General features: G+C 38.8%; 1 protein-coding gene across 2 annotated transcripts in view; it reads right to left on the minus strand.

Annotated features, from left to right (window-relative positions):
• Positions 1-24,268, minus strand: part of SLIT3 (slit guidance ligand 3) — a 676,405-nt gene that overhangs the window by 89,916 nt on the left and 562,221 nt on the right. For both annotated transcript variants that reach the window (XM_067566650.1, XM_067566651.1), the window contains exons 24-25: positions 13,850-13,921; positions 5,934-6,097 (exon numbers count right to left, since the gene is read on the minus strand). In XM_067566650.1, the coding sequence (XP_067422751.1) occupies positions 5,934-6,097; positions 13,850-13,921 (236 nt within the window). The remainder of the gene's footprint in view (positions 1-5,933; positions 6,098-13,849; positions 13,922-24,268) is intronic.

Genomic DNA, 24,268 nt, shown 5'->3' on the forward strand with positions numbered 1-24,268 from the left:
TGTTGGACAAATCCCAATGATATCTGGATGCTCATCTAAATAGATAAATGCCCAGCCTGCAAAAATGGACTGCAAATGTCATGAGATTGGGTTGCTATCAAGATTTTTGGAAATTTCCACTTCCATCTGTGCTGGAAATTCTACAAGAGCAGCTCCTGACTGTTAATATTTTGGCATTTCTAGTTTGTGGCTGAGACCAAAAAAGAAAGAGCAGATTCAGCAGCAAAAATTAAAAATGGGTACAAAAATGTTGCACAAACATTTGTTAACCTCAAGAAAGGTTCAATTAGAGGTTTAGGAGAAGTTTCAATGTTTCACCATCCCTAGTTTTAATATGGTTTATTTTAGACTTAATTCCTCCTGGTCTTACTGTAGAAAAAGCAATAAGCAAAACATAGATATATTTGGGAAATGTGCAACTGATATTGCCCTGTATAAACACACCAATCCATATTTAAGCCATTTAATAAACTACATAATTGGACACAACCATTCCAAACAGTTAGGGGCTGGTGTGACCAAAAGCACCCCTGCATTCAGACCTTACACACAACTGCAATAATCATTGTACAAAATATGCCTAGTGAAGTATCATTTGAAAACTAATATCTCATAGTCAATAAGTTCATCGTGAAATGTATGTAGCAACATTACATGTAAAGATACGAAATTCCTCTGCACAATGTTCTTAGCACACGTTTAAAGCCACACAGTCCTGATCAGGCAGAAGGATCCTGAACGAAAAAATAAGTGTTTACTTCAATTTAAATATAAGTAGTGAACATGGTCCTTGAGACTTTACTTTGAGTGGTAACCCTCAGAAGAATCCACTTTGAAGACTATCCACTTGGACTATAAAGAAAGGGACAGAAAACCCCAAGCTATGCCTCCACTCCCCTAGAAAGACAAAGGAACCAGCCCCTTGACTTTGGGGGTAGATCTTTACCTTAGAATTTGGTCAGCCATGTTGCTGGGAACCTGTGGTAAGGACTTTATCTTGAACAAAGTCTAGCGTGCTATGTTCTACCTAATAGAAAGCATTTTATCTTTATTTCTCTTGTTGCCATTACTGAGTTTAATACCTGATACCTGAATTCACTTAAAACCCTATCTTCCTTTGTTAATAAACTTGATTTACTCTTTAATCTAAACCAATCTAGTGCTATGTTTAAACTGAACTCTTTGGTAACTCCAGTTAAAGTAGCAAACTGTTGAACATTAACCCATTACAGGGACAATGGGCCTTTAATATCTGAACTGCTCAGGAGAGGGGAAAATTTGGGACTGGCAGTGTGTGGGGGTCAGCCTGCCAGGAGTAAGCAAGGCTGGTGGAGGCCAGAGTATGACTGGAGTGTTGCTGAAAGGCTGCTGGGATCAGAGCTGCTGGGCCAGGGCTGGAGCTATACACAGACACTCATGCTGGTAGGCTGTTTATGAGTAACCCTCGTTGGGACCTACAACGGCAAAGTTTTGTAAGGCACCTAAGGTTGTGAGGCAGGTGGTGACACAACCTTTCATTGGTCTGGATTGCACCCTGGAATGTGACAGAGGGTTTGTGGGTCAGCAGGAATCCGAACACAGCCCAGAACAGTGGAATTTGGAGACTCAAGCTGAAAGCCCAGAGCCAAATGAAAATCATTTTATCCCACAATGAATGCCAGCCTCCAGTTACCACTGCAATCCCCTGACTTCTGCACAGTCAACTGCCTATACTGTCTGGCTTGCCTGCTCCTTGCAGACCCTAATTTCACTAACTACCTCCTTCTGGGGAGGGAGGAGACTGCCTGTGTGGGGAAGGGAAGTATGGTTTCCGAGGGAGAAGAGCAAGTAATTGGCTAGTGGAGGGTTGATTGCAAGGGAAGGGATGCAGCCTTGTGAAAGGCAACTATAGGAAATAGAAGTGGGGGTGGCAATAAAGCTTCATGTGTGAGCATATTGCAAATATATAGATTTAAGAATCAAAACGGTCTTATCAATCTTTTCTAAAGGTACTCCTTTGTAAACAAGAAACACAACATTCGAACATGAGAGAAAGACAGTAAGTTGTTTTCATTCCATTTTTTTTTTTGAGCATGCAAAATCCCTGTTTTAACTGCCCTAAGGCACTAAGAAAGGCCTGTGAAAAATGTAAACAAAAACAGAAACACACAAATACTTAAAACAAACTCAGACTCTAAACCCCACACACTCAGGCAGCTACACCAAAGAGAATTTCTGGTTTGCTATGTAAACACAGAATTACCCAAATTTAAAAACAAGCATTTATTTACTGGACCTGAACAGGTCATCTGCAGAGCAAAGCACTCAAATTGACAAGGACACTCCTTCAAAGTAGTTACTGTCTATTGTGTCCATCTGTAGCAAAGAGCGGAGTACTAAATCAATCATTATTATAGATCTGGTAGGATGTTAATAAAGATAGGCAAATTTGGAATTGTGAAAATACAATTGTGATTTTGTAGCCACTAACTTTCAAATATTAATGACTCAAATGCTTTTAAAATTTAAAAAGGTCAAAAGAGGCTAATTCATTTCAAGCAGCGAAGGTCTTAAAGCACTTTATTTCCTTTATGAGAAAATACTTCTTTTAAGTGAAAGGATTCCACAAAAGTACTGACAAATAATAAATTTTAAACCATTTAGGACAGCCCAAGCACATGAGAGCAGGGTGAGGTGGGCTGAAAAGGATTTCATGGGAAGTTTGTAAAATCTATTGTTCGCTGGCTGAGATCATTTAGCCTAAGGAGAATGTTAATCTCTGAGTTACGTATGAGTGAAAAACATGCTTCGTGTTTATATTGACGGCCCCTTTTGGGCAGTTAAAAATGAGCAGCCAGGTGAAAAAGCAATGCCCAGGAAATAGGAATTCTTTGCTAACATTGATCATATTAGCATTCCATAGTAAGATAGTGACAAACACCTTCCTTGTGGCAGATCCACATATGACAAATACGTCTAAAGAGAAGAGAGAACTTCTAACAACTAAAGAGAAGAAATAATTGATAAGCAGGAGAGAAGAAAACTGACTTTGTTGTCTTATGTGTTAGGAAACTGTCCAGTAATTCAGGTCTATATATAATATATTCAGGGTTTGCTTCTGACTGCCCTAGCTGAGATATTGACCTAAGAAATCATTATTAATATTTATTATTTACATAGCACCAACAGGGAGTGAAGGGCTTAACATATATGTACATCGACAATGACTCTGCCACAATGAGCCCTCAATCTAAAAGCCAAATTCTGATGCCCTTACCCAGCTCACTTACACTGCAAGTAGTGTCATTGATGTCAATGAACTACAGTACTAGTAAAGTTAGGTGCTATTTAGCCTAAATAAGGATACTGAACCTGGCCCTAAACAAAACATTACCCAGCAAAAGGACCCACAAAGAATTAATACATTCAAAAGACGACTTTTCTCCTTCTTTTCTATGTGTGTTTTATATTTAATCCATTCCTGTCCTACTTTATTTTCACTTCTTTCCTATTTGCTGAAAACTCTAGTTAGGTACAACAGCCTGCCTATCTTCAGCAGAAGAGATTAGTTTGAATGTCTGTAGTTATGCCCCAGGGCTTTTTTCTCCTCTGTGTGCTACTCTTCTGTTGCTTCTCCCAAAAGTGCACGAGAGTAGCTATTTGGGGAAAAGGAGGTGGCTCAAGAGGAAATGACACCAGCTTGGATTATAACATACACTAAAACCTTTAAGTCCTATTCTATCACATCCTTTTTCTACATATATACGCAGTAGAACACATTTCATCTGTCCCTACGGCATTGATTAAAGCCAATCAATGAAGAAGCTAATAAGAGCAGTCTTAGCTCCTGGCCCTTAAGTAGCCTATTACTTTGCCCTTGGGGGCTTGATTTATAAACCATGTGGCAAAAATGTTCTCAGTCTAGTACAGTCCTTTCCAACAGTGCTGCAGACAAGGAAGGCAATTTAATAAAACACAGGACTGAGTCTGCACAACTTGTGCCTTAAGTATGGTCCTGTTTGCACTGTTCCGAGACAAGGAGCGGACACTTGGTTTTTAGTCCAAATGTTGGGTTAAACCACAATTTTGACAAAATACACGTTCATTTACAAAGACTTGTGTGTCGGTCTTCAAATAGGGTTTTGCAGTGGCTGACAGGAATATGGCAATAATCAGGGGGAAGATAGTGAGCTAGAATGGAGATTTTTTTTAAATTAGGATTTAATTGCAATTGATTGTGGAGCTCTGCTGACTTAACTGGGGTTTGAACAAGTGAAGGAGAGAGCTCACACACAAGCAACTGCAGGATCGGTGTGTAAGTGTGTATACAGGGGTGACAGATTGCTCCTGTTAAGTTGCAAAGTCTTGTACGTTTGTTTTCAGTGAGGGGGAAGAAGATGGAGGGAGGAATCCAGAAACTCTCCTCATTCTAAACCAGCACATTAGCTGCTCTATTTGTCCACATGTCCATAGACTCCTGCTCGGCTCATGTGGTTTGTGACCCCAGGAGAATGCTTCGAGGAGAATCAGGCAAATCAATCTCAAAATATGAGCGTTTCAAAAATAAAAAAAAGTTAGCTACTTTTATCATTGCGTCATATTTAAAAAATAGCTTTATCTACAAATGCCACAATTATTTTCTTCATTTTTCCTCAATAAAAGTTAGCACATTGTTGTATGTTTATGTAGGAATATTTGTAACGCTCAGCAGTGAAATTATAAACTCAGCAAAGAGCAGAGAGCTCTCATTACAATTTGCCATCTTAAAGCTATCGTCACTTTTAAAATAACTGAATTTGAATGCTGTAGTTATTAAAAATGAAGCTGGAAGGTCAGGGTCAGGAAAGTCAGCTCCAGTTTGGGAAACAATCTCTAGCTCTATGTCAACACCTGTCCTCTATTCAGCAATCAGTTTAATCCCAGCCACTATACAACCATCCTGCTAAGCCAGCACCATTATTGTAATTTATTATTACATATAAGTGTGCATGGCACTTCATAGACAAATAACAAGATAATGTCATTTCCCCGTCATCTACATTTCCAACCACAGACCCTTTTCTCCATTACCATAAAGACACACTTCAAACTTCTGTTTTCACATATAGGCTACCAACTCCAAACAAACATTCCTCACTCCAACGGTCCTTGACAGGAAAAACCACAAACGTATCCTCAATATAGATACTAGTACCAACATTCTTTGTCCACAATTTCATAGTCAGAAACCCCATTTATTCTCATTCTACCTCCATATTATATACCTCACTGTAACTCCTCAATCAGTTTCTCCTCACATAGCTCCTATATTCCATCATTACAGTCATATATCTGCATCCTCTCCTGATCTTACAACATAAAATACATCTAATAATCCAGTCCCTGATCTAGAGTTGATGGGACATGGGGTTGGAGTTAAAGTTGTTTGTAGATCTTCAGTTACAAATTTCCTCATCACCTAATATTTGCTTTCCACCTGAAACTTCATTACTAAAGCTTTCAAACTTATTTTTATAACTACAACATTATCATTTTTAAAAAATGTAGAATTACTTACCACATAAACCTTCTCTTACCCAAGTTTTTTGAGGTCTGGAAATAAATTATTTGGTTAATTAGCCCTAAAATGACATTCCATACAGTAATTTGCAATAATATTATCTGATGTAATGACAGTGTTGCTAACTTATGCGAGATTTAATGTTTCTTTTAAAGCCCCAAGGGAGGGAGTTAAGTGATCACATGAAAACATCAGCTTTCTAGCCTTTCTGGTGGCAGAGAAAAGCTTGAAAACCTGTCCCAAGTGGGCTCCGATAGTTCAGAAACCACAAGGGAAAAAAAAGCCCCACATTCACTTTAATTTCTCATAATTCTACCAATGAAGCTGTTCACAAGATAAGCAATGACACTCAGTCAAATAGTTTACAGCCCTCAGCCAAACAGCTTGTTCCTACCTTTGCACTGGAAGCGATGGGTTGGTGTTGTGAGCAGCAGTCTGTCTGCCATGTCCTCTGGCCCACTGCAGCGTGCAATCCCTGGCTCTTTGTATCCTGCCTTCACCCATTCGGAAAGCCAACGCAGACTGCAGTCACAGTTCAAGGGGTTGGTACCTAGAGCCCTGATGATGTAAAACAATGTACTTTTTCCTTTGCTCACAAGCAAAATTAGCCCTGTGCCCCCCAAATGGCACATTTTACCCAACTCTCCACATTAAAGTTTCCAAAAAACTGGAAAACTTCATTCCAAAGAGCTGGAAAGAAAATCTTTCCATATTTAACAGAGTTTCAATGTTTGATGTCTCCAAAACCAGCCCTCTCGAGATTTATTTGGGCAAAAATCATAATATTAGATTAGAATTCAGTATAAAGTGGCCCATCCTCATCCTCACCTCACTGCTCCATTTGTGTTCTTTCCAAATTGCAGCCTCGGGCCTTCTATCTTCCTCCACGCCTAGAATACTGACTCCATGACTTTCCAACTCAACATTCTCTCCCTGCTCCTTCCTTAAGGCTGACCTCTTCCAACAATCCCTCCTCCTACCTTTCTTCTAAGCAGAGCTGAATGAATAATTTACTACAAATCATTTATTCAAGCAATTTAGCCTATTCAGCTTGTAAAATATGCACTCTGTTTCATTAAATTTTGTATTTGATCTGACAAAATTCAGGTGTTTGTTTAAACTCTATGGCCTGAATGAGAATATTCAAAGTTGAGCTGTCTTGCTTAGTTTTCATCAGTGTTCTTACTGTCCCCTCACTGGTTCAGCACATAAGCACTTGCTCAAGAATACCTAGATGGTCAAAATTAAAACTTGGTTTCTGCAAAAATGTGTGCATGTGAGTTTAAAAGTCACCTCCTGCTAACATTTGCCACTTAATCCCTTGAGTGCTTGTATTAAGCAAACCCAAATGGGCATGAGCATGACTGAACCAGATGCATTTAAAAATTGAAATAATCATTCACCGAACTCTTACATTATTTGCTGATATTCATCAATAATTCATTCGCTCACCCTATCCTGAACTGTTGTTCTGGCTTATTTAAGATGAAGGTTTCTGAGGTAGAACATGTGTTTTTGCAACAGACCTGCATCTGCAAACTTTTACTCATGAGTGTAGTGCCACTGCCTGCAATAGGGCTATTTCTATAAGAAAGTGTCTTAGAAACGATAAAGAATTTCAATACGACTTAAGCACAAACTTGAGAACTCTTCCTGGAAAGGGATATTTCCTGAATTAGGGTCTAAAGTTGTAAAATGTACTAATGAAATATCTTTTTTTTTTTAAATCAAGCTTTGGTTTGTATTTTTAAAACTGCAGAGATGGGTAACATAAGGCATATGAGTCGTTACATTTCTATTTTTCAAACTACTATGAAAATACATAAACTAAGTAGAAATAAGTGAAATATGATCTAAATCTGCTAAAAGTAGCTTTTTGAATATAATCCTGTAAGAGTTGAAGTGGAGATAGTCAGGCAACAAGCTGAAAAATAGACTAGCATCTCCACTTGAAAGAGACAACCATTTTCTGAACACTTTCTGAAAAGATGTAAGCCAAAGAAGAACAGACTTTTTAATAAAAATGCATAATGAATTTATAATTAAAAAAAAAAAAAAGAAAGAAAGGAGGGACGGCATAGACCATGCATTAACGAGGGTTCCACGAAGCTCTGGAATTGCACCTAGTTTTTTGAAACATGACATTACTTTTATTCCAGCCAGAAAACAGTTCCTATTAAGTCTGTGTGTGGTGGTCCAGTGATGCGAACAACATACATGAGAAAACTGGGACTAGCTTTAAGGCTGTAACCCAAGTCAGACTTTAATAAAGATTCCCAGTCTTGGATGGTTAGTGAATTAACTCACTGTGCCATAGGCTACTGTATTTGAGAGTATTGGAGATATTTATGGATTGCTGCCAACTATATTTAAAATGTCCTTTTTGGGAGTTTGGAGACCAGGGTCTATTTCCAACTCTCTCACTGATTCATTGTGTGACCCTGGGCAAGTCACTTAACTTCTGTAATTTATTTTAAACAAAGGGCTCAACCAAATATATTCCCCTTGGTCTAGGAAAAATTCCATGTAGCAGAGATACATGTACTTGCAAACACAAGATGGGAGAATGTATTGGTTTGTCTTCCCATTTAATCAGAACTGTTTTCTCATAACCAAGGAAGGAGGCAGCACTTCCAAGGAGAAAAATGTATATTAAGCTGTGCTTTGCTGTGCATATAAATATTTGCTCCTGGGGAAACAAAAACAACAACAAAAAACCCCCCCAACATCCTAGAATAATAAATAGTGTGTCCAGTTTGGATAATCTGTAAAATAGCTCAGATCTTCAAAAAAAGTGCAAGGCTATACGCCTCTCAGACATTTTTTAAAAATAATAGTTGTTTAGAACAATCTGATCCAAACCAAATGCAAAATATTGTTTCTTTAGAAAGAGGCTAGGGATACGTCATCTCTGAACAGGATGATTTAAGGATAACTCCATCAGAGGCAGGGAAATCACCCCAACTCGTTCTTCAGTTTGCTAGCAGAGTTTTAACAAGAATCTCTCCATGAGTTTCTGAGAGTCCCATCCAGCATATCATTGTGTGAAGTGTGAAATAAATGCAATCTTTTTTTTTCTATTTCAATGAAGTTGCAGCACAAACAAAAGAAACGCATCAATGTTGGAGGTAAGACCCACGTGAACAGAAGCAATGACATCAAGCCAGGCCATGGATCCCATATATCTCACAAGTAGGAGGAAAGAAAGAAAACAAAATCCTGGTAAAGACTGGGATTTTCAAAGAAGCCTAACTCCCACTGACATTTAGTGGAAGTTGTTTGTTCAACTCTCTTAAACTCTTGGAAATCCCAGCTAAAACATAAGTAGTTGACCAAAGCCAGTTTAAAAAAAAAAAAAAAAGCATTAGAAGTCTATGGCGTTACTTTTAAAAAAAAGCAATGCAGGGTTTTAGCCACGTAACTCTCTTTCTTTAATAGGCAGCCACACGACTAAAATACTGTAAAGTGATCAGGGCATTTAAAGGTATCAACAGTCTACAGAGATTTTGACTCGGAAAGAATTATTACAACAAAACGATGCAAATTAATTTTTGAATTTTAGCTTTACCCCATGAACCAAACGAAAAATCATTTTTTAAAATAATGTTTTGAACTCAAGCTTCTTTTGGATAAAAATGTTCAGACAGGATATTAAAAAAGGAAAACTCACTAAATTTGTTGACACATTTCTAACAGAGTGACTAATGAAACAACTGTGACCTAGACAGACTCAACTGTAGAGTTCATGGGTTCAATCCCCAGCCAGGGCTCATTCATCAAAATTAAATGTGTACAGCAGCAATATCTAAAAAAAAACCCACATCCAGCCCCACTTGTAGCTCCATCACTTTAAATGGAAAAACTCCAGGGATGACCTTTTGACCACATCAGCAATCAGCTGGCCCACCTGTGCAAGGCTAAACAAAACTCTGCATTTCAAAGTTTGGCTAGAAATTACAGTTAACCATTTAGCACTGAACAAATTCAAGGTGAAACATTCAACATACAAGGTGAGAGGAGAAGCACAAAACAAACACTGAAACATCCAGGTTAATGAATCTTTGTAATGCAGCTTGAAGATGAAATTGCTATATAAATGCTAGGAATAATTTTATTCCATTAACTGTTTAAATTATGAAGTGTATTTTTTGTTTCCAGTAATTTTTATGTACTACAGCATGCTTGTTTCCACTCACACAGACACTCTCTTCTCCTTTTGTTTCTTTCATCTATATAGCAAAACAATTTTTGGAGGTTAATCATCTCATACTGCTATGAAACACTAAGGATCTTTGAAATGAAGAGAAGATTTTTTTCTCTCAGACTTGCATATTTCTAATTGAAGGGAAATCTTCCATTAAATGGTCAATTAAAATAACTATAGACAAGATAAACTGGAGATGGAGCGCGCTATGGAGGGCATAGTTAATTTTTTTGTTAGGTATTTAACACGAGTTTGAGTAAACAAGAGACGGGTCAACAGGGACAGGAATCTGAGCTGTTTATATACAGAGTATATGTCTCTCAGGCATGTTTTTAATAATGTGTCCTTTACCACGTTTTTGATCAACTTTCTGGAGCACTGCCTAGGCCAAGCCCTCACCAGGGAGTGGCACCTGGTAGGGAGTCAGGTAGTTTGGGATGTGGGTATCATGCACAGGCACTGAATGAATTCATGGGAGTTCCTAAGCTTGCTTTGTCAAACTTTAAGGCTGCTCTTACCCTAGCAAATTTAGAGCCTTTTTTTCAAAAGCACTAGTATAGGGATTAGTGTAGACAGAACTCAGACATTTTTAACATGGTTTCAGAAAAAACTAAGTTTACTAGTGTAGACACAGCCTCCATAAGAGACTATTCGGGATAGTTACAGTATATTGCATAGGTTCTGTACAAAACGAGTATGTGTGTATTCCATAGATAAACTATCCTGTCTCTTTTAAGATAGATTTTTGAATGAAATATATAGATAATATAGCTCCATAGAATGTTAAGTTTGCAATGAGAAGCAATTTTGGTGAAAATCTTACCCTGTGTTTTGAGCAGCTTTGGAAAGTAGATTAGAATAGTCTAGATCTGAGTTTTTAAATTTCCAATTTCAAAACATATTACAGCTGCAGCTGTTGCAAAAGGCTTTGACCAAAAAAAAAATAATAATAATTTTGTCTACACTAGAGAACTGCATCTTTGGAATTTACACTGGTCCATTTGTACCATTGTAACTTTTAACGATGCTGTGTGTCCAAACTAACCATTCTGGCTAGGGTAAACCTGTTCAACATCTCAACACTCAGCATCTCCTCCCACCTTAGGAATACCAGTGTATAATAGGTACTTAATTCCACCATTTACCATGCATTCATATCGCTGGCACAGAAAGTATCTCTCACATGTAAATTTTATTCAATTAGAAGATATATGCAATTAATGCATGGCACTTATTTGTTCAATTTTTTGAAAATGCCACAGCTACAGACCTCAGAAATATGTGAATCCCAGAGAGATCAGTCTCAGTATTCATAAAATACATTGTTTTAAATTACTCATGGCTTTATTGGTGAATTCAGCTTCTTCCATTGTGCAAAGGCACTGGTTTTCCCTAGACTTACAGAAGGCAAATGCTACTTTAAAGAAACAGCCCAGAACAATCACATGGTAAAACTTAATTGTTCACTGAGCAAATTATACCCTAGACAGGTCTTAATTATTTTATGGATCCTACTCATTACCATTCATTTCAGCTTTGTGTACTTTACATTGCTGGCAGCATATACTTCTAAACAGAGATGCTACAGTGACTGTGCTGGGCCAAAGGGGGATTTTATGACTTCCTAGGGTGAACAGTTTACCTTGGAAAACAGTGTCTGCACTTAGTTTAATGTAAACTCTGATGAAAACCCAAACAAATAGCACATGACATGTTTATCATTTCAGTTCTAAATATGTCCTCAGACGCCAGCTTCTCCTGTATGGAAGGTGTCATTGCATTTCCAAGTGTAGACAAAGGAATTTAATACAATCTCACTTACACTGGATTCATCCCCATAAAATGTCTAAAATGAATTTACTATACCAGTGTTTCTCAACCAGAGGTACGCAGGATGAATTCCTATTTCCTGGGCATTGCTTTTTCAGTCAACATTCTAAGAGGGGGTCTTCTAGGGAATATATCACGTAATCTAGATATTTGCCTAGTTTTACAACAGACTACATAAAAAGCACTAGCGAAGTCAGTACAGATTAAGATTTCATACAATGACTTGTTTATATTGCTCTATGTACTATACACTGAAATGTAAGTACAATATTTATATTCCAATTGATTTATTTTATAATTATATGGTAAAAATAAGAAAGTAAGCAATTTTTCAATAAGAGTGTACTGTGACACTTTTGTATTTTTATGTCTGAGTTTGTAAGGAAGTAGTTTTTAAGTGAGGTGAGAAACCACCCTCCTGAAAGGGTTACAATAGTCTGGAAAGGTTGAGAGTCATTGTACTATACTATCAACACAGTGTAGAATACATTTCATATGTAACAAATACTTGTACTTAAACATTTATCTAGCTTAGGTACAGGCTAGAGCTTGAGGTTTGGATTTGAAGTTGAATTAGGGTTAAAACAGGTTCAAATTCATGTAAAACTCTGTTGAAATCCCTTGAACTGTTCACATAAGATTTCTGTCTCAAATAATAATATTTAGTAAGTCTTACTATTGCTTGTTTTGTAAAGAGAAACTGAGGGACAACAATGTTAAGTGATTTCTCCCACAGAAACCACAAAGTTGGGACTGGGATCCAGGGCTAGAGTTGAGCAAACAATGAATGTTTTGGTTCATTGTTAGTTCTGGGGAAAAAAGTCAATTTTTTGTTGTTGTTTCAGGTCCAATAAAACATTTATTTCAAGTTGGAGCTTATTCAAAAACAAAAGTAAAACTAAAGGAAATTTTGAAACAAAAAATATTTTTGAGGGAATCATTGTTTTGAATAAAAAACCAAACATTTCATTTAAAAAAGATCAAAACAAAACTTTTCAATCTTTTTGGATTCTCTTTTTCCCTGATCAAAACAATTCGGCAAATTTATGACAAATTTGCAAAATGCTTCAGTAAATGTAAATATGCTTTTTAAATATTGCCCAGGACTCCTAACTCCCAGAACACTCCATTCTGATGCCTTATTCACTGGACCATGCTACCTCCCATCCTGAGTGATGGAAATTTCAAAAAATCTATTTTTGCAAGCTATTTGAACATCCAAGCCAAAACTGGATCTGAACTCTGGATCTGGCCTGAAACCAATCATAGGAGTAAGTTTGGAGCCTCACAAATCAAAAGTAAAAGATGACTTTTTTACAGTAGGTGAATGACTGGTCCAAGGCCACAACAGAAGGAAGAGTGATGGAAAAATTAAAACAGACATTTGGATTGTCTTCTCATGTGGAAAGAGCAAATGTGTTTCATGTACATGGATAACGTCATTTTTAGAACACATTTTAAATATACGTGAGGAGTGAAATACATGAAAATTTCACATTTATTATTAATAAATGTGAATTATTAGTTCATGTACAAGATCCTATATTGACAAAAAACAGTATTTGAACATATGATAGTTATTATGCCCAGAATCCACATATAAGTTACTTAATACTTGTTCTTGGTGGGTGGCTTCCTGTCTCACACTCAGACTTCTGGACCATGATGATCTCTAAATTTCAGATGCACAGTGCTAGAGGACTAGAGTCTTAGCACAAATGCCATAAAAGAGTAAATAGTCATATTTATTCATTCAATTGTTTTTCCTAAGAAAATATTTAAATAAGAACCAGTCCAAGCATGTATTTTATTTAATTTGAACAGACACTATCTGAATAAAGACAGTATAATGCAAAGAGAAAATGGGCACAACTCAGAATAGTTTAGAACCGTGGTTCCCAACCTTTTTGGCTTGAGGGCCACAGATATCATTTTTACAACCCTGAAGGCCCACCAGTCTCCCACTACAGCCAGACAGAAGGAGTTCAGCAAGGAGGCTGCCTCCCTCCTCGCTGATCTCCCGTGCTCCTGACTACAGCAGGGAAACCGCATGTGTCCTGTAGCCCTGTGTGCTCCACCTGGATCTCTGGGTAGTGGTTCCCTTCTGCAGCCAGCGGAATGGGAGCAGCGAGCCACTTTGAAAGCCCGCACAGGTCACTTTTGGCCTGGGGCCTTGGGTTGGGAACCACTGGTTTAGAAACTAGTTTAGTAGCATAACCTACATCATGCTAGAGAAATAACAGTCAGAAATATTAATTCAGAGCAAGGATACTTACAGATGTGAAAGGGACACAAGGTCATTAAAAGAACCTTCAGGAACACTGGAAATATCATTACCATGAAGAGTTCTAGAGAAAAGAAGAAACAAGAAGATATTAGAACACTGTATTGTCATGCTCCACCCCAAATTTTGAACAAATTGTTAACTTTGGAACCAATATTCAACTCTCCCCTACTCCAGAGTCACTTCTAGCTTCATAACCCACCAGAGTCCATGCTTTCTTATTTGTACTTTTATACAATGATGTTATAAATGTTATCTGCAGTTTAAAATGTTCATTAACTTTTAATTTAAAAGATGTTTTGCTTCTTTTTAAAAAATGAATCAATTCCATTTAAGCATATTTTCTTCAAATAGAAAAATAGGAAAGCATCTTTTCCTCCCTGCCACAGACACCCTTATTGCTGCACAGAGTCCCATTAGTTGAAAACACAAAGAAAACAAAGGAAAAGAGGGAATGTGAAAGATGAAATAAACATTGACTACAATGGGACTCCAAGTGGAGTGCGGTTCCATATGTGTGAGTATACCAGTCTGCAAGGACAGATACATTTGCACTTCTAGGCAAAATACTTGGAAATCAGTTCTTTGAAATACCTGTCCACACTGGACAAAGAAACCAGTACCTTTCTAGTATGAACAGAGTATAAACACAATCTTTCCTAGAAGGATTATAAATGTTTTCCAGACCGTTGTAAAGTGTATTTTATTCCCCATCCCTTCCAAGAACTATATTATTTTTATTTATATAAATATCTGGGAGATTTTTTCCAATAATTTGTGGAACACAGTATTTGAAAGGTGCTACAATAAAGTAAATCGTTACTCTAAATATATACAGTTTGTGTTGCAACAGTAATCCAATCAATCCATAATCTGGACTGAGACATCATAGTGCTAGGTGCTGTACAAACAAAAATGCAATTGTTGTACCAAAGACCTTATAATCAAATTGAAAGAGGTGGCCCAAAAAGTGAGTGAGACAGACTATGGGAAGAAACATAAGAATGGTCATACTGGGTCAGAACAAAAGTCCATCTAGCCCAGTAGCCTGTCTTCTGACAGTGGCCGGTGCTGGATGCTTCAGAGAAAATTAACAGAGCAGCACAATTTATAGAATGATTCATCTTGTCGTCCAGTCCCAGATTCTGCCAGTCAGAGGCTCAGCAACACCCAGAGCATGGGGTTATGTCCCTGATTCTCTTGGCTAATAGATATTGCCTATCCTCCATGAACTTATCTAATTCCTTTTTTAACTCAGTTATACTTTTGGCCTTCACAATATCCCCTCACAACAAGTTCCACTGACTGACTGTGTGTTGTGTGAAGAAGTACTTCCTTATGTTTGTTTTAATCTGCTGCCTATTCGTTTAATTGAGTAATCCCTGGTTCTTGTGTTCTGTGAAGGGGTAAACAACACTTCCCTATCCACTTTCTCCACACCATTCATAATTTTATAGACCTCTATCATATCCCCCCATAGTCATCTCTTTTCTAAACTGAACAGTCTCAGTCTTTTTTAACTCTCCTCATACGGAAGTTGTTCCATACCCCTCATCATTTGTGTTGTCCTTTTCTTTTTCCAATTCTAATGTATCTTTTTTGAGATGGGGAGACCAGAATTGCACGCAGTGTTTAAAGCGTGGGTGTACCTTAGGTTTACATAGCGATCTTCCCAATGCACAGACAGTGGAGCTGCGGCCAAACTGATATTGAATGACACGCACCTCCTTGCATGCACCAGTGAGCAGTTGGGTTTTATTGATCCTACACAAACCATGGACTATGCTACAGATTCATCTACTGGCACATTAACTTTTCACATATATTCAGATACAGAGTTTCTCAAAAGTCATCACAGCAGAAATATAAGGAGAACACACCAGATCTTGTAAATCTTTTCTTATAAAGAGTCAGCAAGATATTGTGCAAAGTGGGAGGAGGGATTAAGAGGGCATCAGAGCATCTTAAAACAATATTTTATTTATTTTGCCGTTCTCCTGAGGCTGGTACCAATGAAAGAAAGTAGCTAGTTCCCAGTATTTATGAACTCCTTCCTCGATGTCAGTGAGAGCTGTATCTGTCTTTCACTGATGTCAAAGACAGTGATGTGCTAACCTGCTGCAGTAGCATGCGGAACAGAAAGCTAGTGTGTGTACTTCTTATAATAATTTTGTTGGAGTAATTTCTTCCCTGATTTCTTCTAGTATTTACGGTATGCAGTGACCACCTCCTACTATTTACTCTGGTGATTTTATAGATATTCACCATGTTGCAGATGAACTTGAGCTGTGATATTTATCACTTACAAAATTATCTAGATCCCTAAAGAGAAAGCTGTTGCTCTATTTAAAACAAAAAGCATCTCTGATGCTGAGTCTTTTTTCTATGTCCTGTCCTTTCCTGTACACTAGTCCCACTGCAATACTCACCAGAATTTACACTAGTGAATTACACCTTTACAGTATCACCTTTCCAGTGCACACACAGCGCAGCTGAGACCAAACTGACTATCGAATGACACACACCTCCCTGCACGCTCCAGTGAGGTTCCTGGCACTGCAGTGGGCATTTGGGCTGAGTGAGGGGAGGCAGCGTTACTGCCATCATCCTCCACCAGGATGTCCATAGACAAGGAGCAGCTTTAGTTTCAATCTTGTTGCCTTGCAGAGATTTGCTACAGAGAACTCATCCTTGTATGTGGGTGTAGAGTTCCTGGACATGCATTCTCTGCTGGTTTGGGCACCAGGACCATGAAAGCCTTGTGTTCTCACTGCTCTGACCCTGAAGCACCCCATTAAAGTGTTTGGCTCACCAAGAATAACTTGTGGCACTGACACTCCAAGATAAATCTCCAAGCAATCCACCTCAGTTGGAAGGAGAAGCAGTCCAACACAGTAACTCCAGACAGAAGACACTTATTAACAAAGCTAAAAATGAGCATCTCATTGGACCTTATGCTGCAGCCCTTACACACAGGAAATATTTTTATTGGTATAGAGACAGCAAAACCAGGCCTGTTCATTAAGTGCTCAAAAGTCAGACATGAATATAATGGCCTGGAGCTCATTAATATTATAATAGACTCACTACTATGTTACAGAAAATGATGGCAGAGATCAGAAATGTAAGCCACAAAAGGGGGTGCCTAATTTGCAGCAATGGTGCAGTTGGAATAGAGCATTTACAATGATTTCCTGTGTTGTCTTAAGCCTCCTTATTTTGTAAATATTTAAATGAAAGCTGGGTTCAGCATGTAAAAGCGTGATCCCATGAGGTGCTCAGCTCCCACCAGAAAGCCTGGATGCCCTCATCTCCCACAGCAACCAATCCATGTTGAAGGTGCTCAGATGTCACTGGAGATCCTACGCACCCTGCAGCTGTAACTTTTAGGTTACCTTTGACCCAACAGTGTCTTTAACTATTTTGCCAGCCACACATACACACATTAGTTCTTTTCATGTTTAAAAAAAAAAAAAAAAAAAATGGGATGAAAGATAAATAATTTTAAAAGATCAGTCTATCCAGGGCCAGGACACTTCCATTTCAATATGTGCAGCCGCTAATCAACTAAACGACAGTGCATAAACTGGATATAAAAACAAAGGAAGAACACTTGTAGGAGTTTTACCATCACACTGTATACTATATTTATGGGACTGTACCTTTCCCACAGTGTAAGATTTTCTATATTAACAGGCATCCAACTACAGTTTACATTTCACTATATGTCAGTGATCCTTCAAGGCAGTAGTTCTGAATGTGTATATCTGGTGGAACATTTTGTAACTCTTTTCACGATTGGGCTGTCACGTTATTGCAAAAGTCATGCTAATGACTAGGGCCCTCAGGATGCAAACCCTTTCTCCAGGGCTTAACAATAAATATGAGTAATCCCATTCACATCAATGTGGACTCCTCATGCATCTAACGTAGAGCATGTGCATAAGCACTTGCAGGATGGGTTCCGAAAGAAGAAGGATAAAAAAATATGAGAGAGAGACAGAGAGGCTGAGTAGCACAGCCAGAGAGAGATGACACGAAACATGTAATTAAATTAACCATTCATGGTTATTCTGATTTTCAGATACGTATTTTATATTTATTGTTAACAGAATAAAATGAAAGGAAAGCAAAAGGAACTGGAAAGACACTGAATCCTGCATGAAAGAGGCCAGTTACCTTCAGAAGCTAGCACAAGATGATGAAATATCGCATATACCTTAAAAAACAACAACTACCAACAACCCTGAAAATGTGGAAATTGTTTTGCTTTTTTTTTTTTCTTTTAAATTCTCCTGAGAACATGGATAATAAATGACAATAACACATTGCACACAGTCACTCAGAAGCACTTTTTCCCCTCTGGAGAATTGATTTTTAATAACAACATAGATGACATGTAGTGAGAGTTGTAGCTGACACCAGAGTTTTGTAGGTCATAATAAATCAAATCAATCTGGAGGTTTCCAAATGTATAGAGCACAGGCAGAGACTCCCTTTCAGGCTTCATTTCACTAATGTTGTTTTGCGCAGGAGTGAGAGGGCTCAGTGTTATCTCCCTTGAAGCAGGAGGTTCTTTTAAGATTTGATTAGCAGATTTTCAAAAAAAGCCAAGAGCCAGCATTCGAATTTTTAAAAGCCACCCTTTGTTTGTGTCACAGTCCAGGCATGACCTGCAGAAACTGAAATTAAATTACTACTCAGCTGCTAAAACCCCTGGAGTTACTAATAACTGGGAATGGAAACATGGCTAGGAGTGCAAGCCCAGTGGGACAAATGGCTCTCCAGCAGTTAAGAATTTGCCATATAACGGCACCCACCCACAGCCACAAGGAACCTCTCCTGAGTGGCTGAACCCTAATAATTATACTTCATTTTTCTGCAGCACCTTCCATCCAAGGATCTCAAAACACTTTGCAAACTCTCAGGGCCTGATACTTTGAAGTGCTGAGAACCCACAATTCCAGACAAAGACAATAGCACCTGCAAATACACAGCAGCTCTGAAATCCAGACTCAAATTAATTAGACCTTACAACATCGGTGATATAGCTAAGTATTAACCCCATGCTTCAGACGGGGAAGTTAAGGCTCAAAGATTAAACTTGCTTAAGGTCACATGGGATGTTTGTGACAGGGACTAGAAACAGAGTCCAGATTCTCTGACATCTAGGGCTGTGGCTTTGCCACAGGACCACCCTTTCCTCTTCAAGTGCACCAATCAAACCTGGCTTGAAATCCTTACAAACACCAATGTCCAACTGCTAACCATTCTCCTTTCCCGTTTTAGCTTGAATTGATAACTTTAGACTATAAAAATGCAGGAACAACCATCTACTATCTGCTAATAGACAATGGGACAATAGAGAATGGCTCTCAAGTAAGGAAAAGAACATAATTTCTTCACTTCAGCCCTACTATACTGCAAAACGAACACACCCAGCAGGTTCAAATTTAAGGAGGTTACATATAAATCATGTCTAATTAGGGGCAAAGGTTGCAAATGAATAGCCGAGGGGATGAAGAATGGCATACAGAATCTTTTACCATTAAGCCACCAATTAAGACGTGGCAATACATTTTGGTCACAAAAAGAGCAGGGCATAAAATGTGAAGTGAATAATACATTTGCCACAAAACATCTTTTGAGGGGGCACTGAAACTATTTGCAAATTTGCGTCAAATTCGACAAATAGTTTAAACTGAAAAAAACACGAAAATTTTTGAAAATGTGGTTTCATACTGACATTTCAAATTGTTTTCCTTGACCCAAATAATTTTTTGTGGCTTTTTGTTTTGACAAGAAAGACACAGTTTTGTGCAAAATGAACCGACTTTCCCCTGAATTTCCCATTTTGGCCACCAAACTGAAAAATCAATTATTTGCTTAGCTCTAGTCACAGCCAGACTGGACTGTTAAGAGGCCTATGAAAAAAGCTGAAGGCCTCAATCCAGTGACCAGTGGACAAATGTCTCCCAGACAATGGGCACATTCACTGAAGTCTCAGCAGAGAGGCAAAGCATTGAATGGATACAGAGATTTAACTATTCTTCTCACCGGGTCAGAATTTAGCACATTGAAAAGGCTGTGTAGAGAAGATCATGCTGTGGGTGCCCATGATGTACCTGTTTGGTGGAGTAAGAAAGGTCCTCAGTCGCCAAGGCTCTCAGTCTGGCACCCTTCTTGAACACTGCATTCATTTGAATTCCAGCCTAATAGAAAGGTCAGAGCTATGGGAAGATTTTCCATTCATAAATCTTACTCCTACAAAGTCCCACTGCAGGATTTTAGTCTGCAGTAGCAAATCCCTCCAGACAGCGGTCAGTCATTGTTTGCCAAATAGCTCTGTGAGGTAAGTATTCAGTGGGGTGTACAGTACAGTTAGCTCCATCCCAAATACTCTTATTTCTGATGGGAGGTGTGGACATAAATAACTCTCAGGCCATGTCTACACTGCTGAATGAAGTCGATTTATTTTAAGTTGACTTTCAGCAGCCGATTTTTTAGAAGTCGCAGCAGCGTGTATGCACTACGCTGTTTGCACAGGTCTTCTGCATTTACACTGACCACTCTTAATTCGAATTTCAAAGCAGTGCAGTGTGGATAGCTATCCCACAGTGCAACTAGCCGCGGTGGCTGTTGGGACGAGTATCATCGTCCCATGATGCACGCTGCTTCCCCTTCCCTTCTTCCCCCCGCAAACAAACAGGAAACGTATTTTCATGCCATTTTTTTACTCCCTGTGCTCGCCATTGCTGCAGAGACATGGAGACAGCTCAACTCTGCACTATTATTGTGAGCATTACAAATACATCGCGGCTTATCATCGAGTATTTTTGAAGTAGAGCAAGAAGCCGAAGCACAGACAACAGTGATGCCACCAAGGCTGCCCTGCTACAAGCTGTTGAGTAGAACAATCCCGATTGCTGCAGGCTGTAACGAATCATCTGCAGTCCATGGAGCACTGGTTCTGGTGCAGGGAAAGAAACACAGACTGGTGGGACTGCATCGTTATGCAGCTGTGGGATCATGACCAGTGGCTGCAAAACTTTCGTATGCGAAAGGCAACTTTCCTGGAACTATGCAGACAAGAATCGTCTTTTGTGACAACACATGTGAAGTGGATTTGCAGGGAAATATCTAGGGGGAGGTGAATGCAAATTTTCCCCCACTCCCTGATTATGCAAAAACTCAGCCTTTTGAAGCTACGCCCTAAAGAGTGGACCTTTATCTGCTGATGATCTGTTCCTGGAGTCTGAAGTTCAAAGCCCAAACTCTATAAAGTAAAGGCTGAACTTATGTGGTAACTGCAGGCAATCACACTGTTCATTAGCCATTGGGAAGAAAGCGAAGCGTAGGCACTGGCCTGTTTAGGCAGTCTGATTTACTGAGGATATCAGAGTGTTGCAGGAAACTGTGCAGCCTGGAAAAATCTCTGATCAGGAGGGAGACACACACAGGTCTCCACCCAACAGAGGTTATGGCTGAGGAGCCAGGAGCCTAGAGTGCATGCCTTTGATGAACCCTGGAGGGGAAATACAAATGCAGTTGACCTGCACTGTAACAATCAGTCAGACCACAAAGTGTTTGAAATCTGAGCCCAAAACCAAACTTTACAAATGGATCTCTCTCTTTATAACCAAAGCCATGGCTCCAAATAGCCTTAGAAGAAAGAATATGAAGATTCATTTCTTTCAAAGTACTTGAAAGTTTCTGCTACACAGACAAGGAAGCAGTGTGACTTTTGCAACCACTAATCTCCGCATCATGCCTCTCCATTGATATACCAGAATTTATTTAACAAAAATGAAAAATATTCTCTTGTAAAGCCCCAAAACCTTAACAATGGTTATAACTTTAAATGGGCAATTCCAAAGTACTATATAGACAACCAGAGTGACAGTCTGCTCTCTCAGATGTTAATAGGTGAGCATGTCACATAACACTGTATTAGTAGCATAACATTTGTAAAACAATTAAGAAAAGTCAAAGATATTAAAGAATGTCAACCTCTCTTGATGTTCCCTTAATATATCCCCCTCCATATTATAAACCAAAGAGTTTTAGACCAAAATATTCTGAGGGAACCTCATCTTCAAGGGGATCCAACTTCGGAGAGCAAGGCAGAGCAAGAGGTCAGTGGGAAAGTAAACAGCGCTTTAGGAGGGAAAAAAATCATGATTTCAAGAAACAAGACTCATTCCGCCTAACTGTTAAGAGTCCAAGGCAGGAGCCGTAAGAGAAAAAAGATTTTTGTTTAGTTTTATCTGGGGAGGGCAGAAGCATGGAGTGAAGTTCCCTTTTTCCCCCATTGTCCTACCTACTTTTGCTTTCATGAAAAATAAAGAAGGCACTAGAAAGTGTCCCTTTACCACAAGAGATTCGGGACAAGGGGCAGAGCTGTCTTTCCCCACAAAAAAGAGTGCAGAGGGTGAGGCTCCCAATGACTTTCCTTTTAGTAGGGTATGCTGGGAATGGAAGGGTCTAGGGCACTAAATAATACAGGGTCTTCTCCACCTTAATATTGGAGAAAGCACCACTAGAAAAAGAGGTGCTAGCCTAAAGGCCAAGGTTATAACCTGTTGGAGGTTTATAGACAAGAACTTCCCTATTTAAAAATGCCTATGGACTTTTAAAAAGAGGATACTTTGGAAATACATTAACACTTTGCTCACTAAGCACCACTGGGGGATTGACTGCTAAGAAGCTGTATGCATCTACTAGCACGATAAACACTCTTGCATTTGAAGAAATACTTCATTGAGTTTGTTTATCCCAACATTTCTGGGTGGATAAAACATTGATTCACAACTGTGCTACTGGAAAAAAATTTGAAATTTCAGAAACAAGCCACATGTGACTACTAACAGCAAGCAAGAGAGAGATAAGAAATCAAAAGCCATGGAATTTTTGAAGTGACATCTACCTTGCGCTGAGCTGAACTGCAAATCAGGTGCATTCCACCTCAAAGTATACAAGCAAGTACATTTTCTGACATGAAGGACACAAATACTGATGAGAATCTTGATTACACATTTTCTGCTTCTTCTGCTAGGCTCTTTTTCAGTTCTAGTTTCATGCTATTCACAACGTTCTTTATAGAAAGAAGAACTGCAGTCAGAATGTCTAAGGCTGAGCCTAGAAGTACACAATTGCTGTTACTAAAAGTCTGTTTTTCAGAGTGTAGAACCTTCTCCAAATTGAGGGATATAAGAAAAATGGTAATACAAGCAGCTCAATGTGACCTGAAGTTTCATCTCTTAGCATAAATGTTTTCTAAAACAGATTTCCAAACTGGCGCATGTAGATCACTGGTGATATGTGGAGAGATGATCCCCAGAAAATCCACATCAATTGCAACTCTCCTTCCCAATATTTTCCTTGCTGGTCATTTGCTGGATTTAAGTCATTTATTTGCATCCATGCTGCCCATATCCACATCATACTCCTGATCCCATGGTGCTCACGCAACCCTTTCCCCAACTATTAAAGCGCATTACAAGTAGCTACAAATATTACTTCTCCGTGTAAGTGATAGCTTTGGTCAACTGATATGTTAAACAATCACAGATGGGACAGGAGGTGGTCTGTGATTGTGTATTATGTGGTCTATATGAAATAGTTTGAGTGCCCCCCACCATTATATAATGTCACTTTCATTCTTATACATGTCTACTCAGTAATTTACAATAATAAAAAGAGACATAAATGTAGGTTTGTAGGTGGCGGTGGTAAATTTCAAATGAGGGATATCCCTTTAAATGAGGCACAGCTCTTGAGAGGTATGATTGAAAGAAAATGTCCTTAAAAATATTTAATGTTTTTATTGCATGCTGTGGCAAGGAGGTGGAACACTAAAGCTGAGGTGTCAAGAAGAAAAGTTATGAATTGTTTTGCACAATCAAATCTCACTGTATCATCATCACATGGTGGAGCCTCAATTCCCTCTGATTTAAACAGATCTGAGAGGTTCTCATTTGTCACAACAATTCACAGTCATAGGTATGAATTACAGTATGAAAGTAAAGTACACAACCAGCTTGTTGCAGTCTTTTTCCTGCCATTTGAATGTTTCCACTCTGATTCTTTATTTCCATTGAGTACCAGGTGAGCAGAACATCGTGCAGACTAGAAGTATGGGATCTTAATTTAAAGGGTTTCACTTGCTTTCTGCATTCAATATGCCCCCCAAACTCAGCTCATCCCATGCTTCTGATCCTATTCAGAGTAGGCTTTTAATGCACCATATCACTAAGAAGATTCTCATGAGCTGACCCATCCTGGGAAACCAGCACAGGTGGATAGCTACCTCCAAATCTGCACTGTCACACAGCTTGCCAACCTGCCCATCCTTAGGAATAGTGAAAATAGATACCTAAACCCACCCTCCTAGAGGCAGAGAATCACCTTT

This window comes from Emydura macquarii, unplaced genomic scaffold (genome assembly GCF_026122565.2).
Source record: "Emydura macquarii macquarii isolate MOO-44397 ecotype Brisbane River unplaced genomic scaffold, CSIRO-AGI_Emac_v2 contig_2768, whole genome shotgun sequence".
Classification (NCBI taxonomy): Eukaryota; Metazoa; Chordata; order Testudines; family Chelidae; genus Emydura; species Emydura macquarii.